Source organism: Ammospiza nelsoni, chromosome 9 (genome assembly GCF_027579445.1).
Source record: "Ammospiza nelsoni isolate bAmmNel1 chromosome 9, bAmmNel1.pri, whole genome shotgun sequence".
Taxonomy (NCBI): Eukaryota; Metazoa; Chordata; class Aves; order Passeriformes; family Passerellidae; genus Ammospiza; species Ammospiza nelsoni.
In genome coordinates, this window is record NC_080641.1 from 2,910,802 (window position 1) to 2,917,590 (window position 6,789).

Sequence of the window (6,789 nt, forward strand, 5' to 3'; positions counted from 1 at the left end):
GCTGAGCCAGTGCTGTCGTGTCTGTGCCTGCAAGGATGAGGCACCTGTGTGAGCTGGGGGAGAGGCCAGGGCTGCAGAGGGAGGGATGTTGTTGGCAGCTCCATGAGGATGCTCTGGGCCACTACCCTGGGCTGTCCGGTGCACTGGAGATAGATCAGCCCCTGCTCTGCTGCTCCTTCCCATCTGCCCCAGGGCCCTTGCAGAGCCCCAGCCATGCTGTTTGCCCCCAGCCTGCCCATGACCAGGCTGGGGCTTCTCGAATGTCTTTTCTGTGCTGAGCTTTGGCCTGGGTGTGTTCTTGAGAGAGCCTGGGCAAGGAGCCTGGAGCCCCCAGGCTCTTGCCTGAGGCGTCAGCGCTGCCCCAGCAGTGCCCATGGCCTGTCCCTTCTGCAGCCCTGGCACTGCCACCCCCAGGGCTGTGCCCGGCCCCGAGAGCACTCAGGCCCTACAGCAACACCAGGGCCACCAGAGCAGCGGGGCAGGGCCACGGCAGCAGCACTGGCAACACCAAGTGCTGCTGCTGCTGGGCACAGCTGCTGGGCCAGCCCTGATCTGCCCCCAGCTCTGCACACAGACATGGCTGCTGCAGCTCCAGAGAAGGCAACAAAAGGGCATCTCTTCCAAAAACTCTGCTGGGAGATCCTTTAGTTCATTAAAAGCCACCAAGAGCACAGCCCCTTGTTCACAAAGTCTGTGGCCACAGGGAAGGTGGAGAGAAACCAAATGGGAAATGGCAGAAAGAATGTCACACCTTTGTGGATAATATAAAAAAAATAAAGCAAGGAAAACAAACTTGCACACCTTAGCCTATAAGAAGCATCAAAGATGATTTTATTACAATTGATTTGTAGAAATTGGCCAGCGGTTTAATGTTCCCGAAACCATCCAGTCATCAGTCTCCACACTTCAGCCTTCAGCTCCTGGTTCCTCAGGCTGTAGATGAGGGGGTTCAGGGCTGGAGGCACCACTGAGTACAGAACGGACAGGGCCAGATCCAGGGATGGGGAGGACATGAATGGGGGCTTCAAGTGGGCAAACACAACAGTGCTGAGGAAGAAGGAGACCACAGCCAGGTGAGGGAGGCAGGTGGAAAAGGCTTTGTGCCGTCCCTGCTCAGAGGGGATCCTCAGCACAGCCCTGAAGATCTGCACATAGGACAAAACAATGAACACAAGACAGCCAACTCCTAGACAGGCACTAAGAGCAAGAAGGCCCTGTTCCCTGAGGTAGGATTTGGAGCAGGAGAGCTTGAGGATCTGAGGGATTTCACAGAAGAACTGGCCCAGGGCATTGCCATGGCAAAGGGGCAGGGAAAATGTATTGGCTGTGAGCATGAGAGCATTGAGAAAGGCACTGACCCAGGCAGCTGCTGCCATGTGGGCACAAGCTCTGCTGCCCAGGAGGGTCCCGTAGTGCAGGGGTTTGCAGATGGACACGTAGCGGTCGTAGCACATGACGGTCAGGAGATAGTATGCAGCTCCAATGAAGAACAGAAAGAAAAAGAGCTGTGCAGCACATCCTGTGTAGGAGATAGTCCTGGTGTCCCAGAGGGAATTGTGCATGGCTTTGGGGACAGTGGTACAGATGGAGCCCAGGTCGCTGAGGGCCAGGTTGAACAGGAAGAAGAACATGGGCGTGTGCAGGTGGTGGCCGCAGGCTACAGCGCTGATGATGAGGCCATTGGCCAGGAGGGCAGCCAGGGAGATGCCCAGCAAGAGGCAGAAGTGCAGGAGCTGCTGCTGCTGTGTGTCGGCCAATGCCAGCAGGAGGAAGTGTCTAATGGAGCTGCTGTTGGACATTTGCTGTGGCTGGGCACGGGGACCTGTTCATGCAGAAAAGGACAATGAAGAGTTGGAGGAGATTCCTGTAACCAAAATCAAAGTCATTTCCTATAAACCCACCCCTGGAACACACAGATATGGTGTTTGGTATTTTCAACATCTGAGGTTTTCTTTTTAAACTCCCCAACATTTTTCCTGGTATTCTTGGATATCAGGAAACCCTCAGCATTTCTACTTGACTCAGGGAGAACAGAGCAATTTCTGGGAGGCAAAGTGATGAGTGGAGGCTGAGGGGAGATGGTCTGTCATTCTGACCTGTTTAGAGTTTCCTTGGGCTTTAACCTTTCTCTGGTGGAAGGTGATCACCTTGCCATGCTTCCCCTAAAATGTCACCCGGCACTGCTGAGAGCAGATGGATCCACCACAGCCCAGATCCACATTTGTAGCCAAGGACTCACTTTGCTCATTTCAGCAACCCAATAGCAGCATTTTCAGTGTCACAACACCTCTGCCTTTCCCCATCCATCTTATAACTCTCAGATGCTCTAGGACAGGTTTGAGCCCTGGATTGGAACTCCCAGCCTGGACTGAAATCTCAGGGACACTTCCAAGTGTCCTTATGATGGCATTGGATTGAGGGAGATGCAGCTCCTTCCCTGGCTGCACTGACAGCATTGCCTAGAGCCGGGCACTGGGGACAGCATCACCCTGAGCCAGCTGTGCCCCCTGCCAGAGCCCCCAGGGCCGGGCAGCTGCTCCCAGCCCTGCGCTCTGCAGAGGGAACTGGGTCCGGGGCTGCAGAGCTGCCCCACGGCTCTGCTGCAGCTCTGCCTGCACAGGAGGGGCTGCACGCCTTGGAGCCCTGGCCCTGAGAACAGAGGCTTGGCTGGGGGCACAGGAGGGAGGGGGCTTGTTCAGAGGGAGGGGCTGCACTGGAGGGGATCCTGTGGACATCTCTAAACTCTCCCTGCCACAGCATTGCTGGGTATTGTTTTCTCTCATTGCCCGATCTTCTCTCTGCTTCCTGCAGATTTTCTTCCTGCAGGTGTTTCCCTGTGCCTGATCTCTCCCTGCCAGCACTCACAGACCCTAAATATCTGTGGACTCCCCTTGGCCTGACAGAACTCTGCCTGTTTGCAGGGCACTGGCTGGAGGCAGGTTCTATTTGCAGCTTGGAGAAAGGACAGCTCAGACTGACCCTGATGGGTCCAGCAAAGGTGATGTTGGTGCTGTCCATGGGCAGAGTGGCTGCAAGCACATTAGGGATATCCTGTGAACCTATTGATCACTAAAAGTAACACTTCAGATGTTTCTGGCATTTGTCAGAATTACTAATAATAATTCATAAGCAAGTTTCATTTTTATTTCCTCTTGGCTACAATTCTCCAATAGTAGGAAACTGAATACCTACTTAGTGATTATAAAAGTCCTCATTTTTGTTAAATTCATTATTTTGGAAATATTCTATGACTGATCAGAACCCCTCAGCATGCCAGACCTTAATAAGCATTTCACCTCCCCTGCACCAGAAATGCCCAGAGTTGTACTCACAGAGTCTGTAGGCATTGGGTTGTTGCAGCTTTAGGAGATGGCTCCAGGAGCTGCAGCTGCATTGTCCTGCAGCCAGAGGTTCCTGTGCCAAGGGCTAGCAGTGATTCTGCCCCAGGCACTTCTCAGCACCTACCCAGCCCTGACTGATTGAAGCTCTCTTTGCCTCTGTGCTGTGCCCCGGGTGGCTTCAGGAAGTGCCCCAGCCCTGCTGGGCTGGCAGAAGAGCTGCTCATCAAGAGAAATGTGCTTTTGAAGCTCTTCTTGGTTAGCAGCAGCTGCCTCTGTGCCAGGAGCCCTGCCCAGCTCAGCAGCACAGACACAGCACCAGGATTTTAATGAGCCTCTGGAACTTTGTGCTGAGGCTCTGAACATCATTCCCTGAGAGGGAGCTGAAGAAACCTCTCCAGAACTCCAAGTCAGAATCCAGCTCCAAACTTTCTTGGACTTTTAATGGGTCCCACTGAGGGACAGGACAGAGAAAGTGTCCCCAGGCCCCAGGCAGAGCAGAGAACTGGAGGCAGTGATAACAGGTGAGGATAAAGAGAAGCCAAGTCTTGGTACCCTGGGGCACAGCAGTGTCTGTGCCACCAAGGGCTGTTAGGAGACACCTTGCCCTGAGGCCCTGGGGCCTCCTGGCACAGCCTCAGCCAGGCTGGGCACTGTCAGCGCCTTGTCCTGCCCTCAGCATCCCCCCCCACCCCACATCCCAGGAGCGTCAAGGATCTGCTGGAAGGAGTTCCTGGGGAGCCTTGCTCAGGAATGGCCCTGAGGCCTCCTTCATGATCCCAGGGATTGCATGTTTTTCAAACGACTTTTGGTTTTGCTTTTGCCTTGGAGTTTCTGAGAAGTTTGTGCAATCATTGCCTCCTAATATCTGGTGTAATTAGTCCCTGGAGAGGTTTTGTGAGTAACAACACTCAGCGGGGCTCATTAATACTTCAGGGTACTTCATTTATTTTAAGGTATTTGGTGTTTCCTATTTGATACAGACTCTCTGTGAAGTTTGTGCAATCACGGCCCCAATTATCTGTTTTAACGAGTCCCTGGAGAGCTTTGTACTGGCACTCAGTGGTGCCCCTTAATGCCTTGGGATACTCAAGATTTTTAATGTACTTTATGGATTTAAGAATACTTCTAGATACTTTTAAGGATTTTCTTTCCCACACGGAGTCTCTGAGAGGTTTTTGTGCCATCCTGACCTCCAGTTCTCTCCTCCAAGGAGTCCATGAGGAGCCTGTGTTGGGTATCTTCCCTCTTTCTGTTTTGCAACAAAGATGGAACTGAAAGAATTTTGTAAGACTTTCTAAAAGCATCCAAACAAACATTGGACAATTAACAATAAAAAAACAACCACTAAGAGAATGAATAGTCCTGTTTTAGCTCGACATCATCCAACCATTTAGTCCCTTGGATTGGAAGAGTTGTTTAACGCAGTCATTGTTTTTGACTTGGAGCTTCTTAAACCCTTCCTTCAGTACTTGAATGCTCTTGTGGATTGACTCACTGTGGCTGGAGAGGTTCATGCAACACATGCCCTCAGAGTCTACACAGCCATTCCCATGTGCCCAGAGTAAAAACACTATTGCTGTTCTGCAAGGTGGCATGTCTGATGGACTCTATGTCTGAGAGCAGGCCATGCAATGTGAGGGAGGTAGCATTGGTTTGCTTACTTAACAGGCACGCAACATGGTCTAATTGTCCTAAAGCTTTAGCTGCAGCCACCCAGGGTAGTCCAAATTGGGGGTGCTACCATCCGATACCTGGATTAAAGCTTTCAAAGCCATCTCTGATATCATCCAATACTTCTCTCAGGACACCGGATGCTTGATCATCTGGTAGGCTGTGTTGTCCTTCTCCAGCTGGATGATTGTTTGTTGATTCCACCCTTGCCTCATTATTAGCATAGTCTGCTATTAATTGATTTAGTAAACACTTCCATCCCCCTTCCCACAGGGTGTATTCTGTAGGTGACACCAACATGGTCATAATATATTTTAAATCATATGAGGTTGAGACATGTGCTGTAAACATGGCCCTCATTAGTCCATTAAAAAAAGGTAAGTCCTTCCTCTGGTCTTTAGCTGCTTACACAGATCCTTGATTTCCACGTTAACCAACGGCTGATACCTGGGATTCTGCCCCCTTCTTTCATAACATACCGGGGCAACGAGGAGTTTCAAGACTATTTGCCAGTCTCCTTCCTTAACTGCTTCTTTCTGGATCCTTTCCTGGGGATCTTCTGGGGCTGAGGGGCAAGGTGTCTCTGGGGAATCCAAACTGTTTTTTTAGGAGGGAGAATAACTTGGAGGAGAAACATTTGGATTAGAAATAGTGTGACAGTTTACTATCTGTGACCATGGGGTTATATTGTTGCCGGAGGGTGAGGCAAAGGGCACTGCCATTTTGTCAGGTGTTGGGGAGGAAGGGTCTTGATTTAGGACGGCATACCCCTGGGCTGGCATTCTGGAGGCATGGCCCAGGCTGAAGGTGGAATGATTGAAAGTGGGGGCGTGACCTGCAGCTCTGGGGGTGGAATCTGGAAGTTCATTCAGGGTGGAAGAGAATGTTGTGGTAGCAGGAATTGGAGGAGCCAAGATGGAGGGAGGACAGTCAAGCTCAGGGACATCTGGAAAATTTTTAATTATCCACTTCACAATTGATTTTTTTTTTGTTCTTTGAAGATATTTGGTCATGATCAGTGAGAATTAACTTAGAGCGTCCATATATGCACCTTTCTACTTTGGAGTTCTGGCTGCCCATTTTTCTCTTTCTCTGCCTTAGATGGAACAGCCACTGGAACACCCCAAATCAATAATGGGATGTGGGTGCATATTGTAAAAACGCAGTGGCAAAATGGGCAATAATTGTCCTGCGTTTCCCTAAACCCACCTGCAATCCTACGCAGGTGAAATCATCATTGTCCCTGGGGATCCTGGCTGAGATCCCTCAAAACAATGATGAATCTGCCAGCCTGACATAATCCAAAATCCCGGGGAGCACTGGCCTATCCATCAGCTAACGACTCTGACGAGACTAAATGTCATGGTCCCTGTTCAGGCAGCAAAGGTCGCAATAAGAGTGGCTGTAACAAACATTTCTGGTTCCCCAGCTTCAGGGCAAGGGTGGTGAAAATGAAGAGAAGCAGATGCTGTAGAAGATGAAACAGTAAAGCCTTATAAATATGATTGACTGGCAAAAGATTTTGAGAATATGGAAACTATAAGTGAGATTAAAATGAAAGCAAGCTTTGAGATACCAAGCCTTAGTTACTGGACAACAGGCAAACAATGGTATGGCTGGCTGAAGGTAATCTTCCTTTGATGAAACAATACCCTCTGCTTGCAGACAGGTCCAAGGGTCAGAGCGGACCCTACTAACTTGGCAGAAGGGGCCCAAAGAGTAGTTTCTAGGGTTTAGAATGTAACACAGTATGGTAATGTATATAGGCTGTATGTAA

The 6,789-nt window shown here is 50.3% G+C and overlaps 1 protein-coding gene across 1 annotated transcript; it reads right to left on the bottom strand.

Annotated features, from left to right (window-relative positions):
• Positions 1 to 866: 866 nt before the first annotated feature.
• On the bottom strand, positions 867 to 1,799 carry LOC132077140 (olfactory receptor 14J1-like). Its single transcript, XM_059478633.1, has one exon. It carries the CDS (start codon positions 1,797 to 1,799, stop codon positions 867 to 869), a length of 933 nt encoding a protein of 310 aa, XP_059334616.1.
• Positions 1,800 to 6,789: the final 4,990 nt, after the last annotated feature.

Bases quoted from the DNA above. Each gene is read 5' to 3' on its own strand.
- LOC132077140 (XM_059478633.1), bottom strand. From the start codon at position 1,799: ATGTCCAACAGCAGCTCCATTAGACACTTCCTCCTGCTGGCATTGGCC.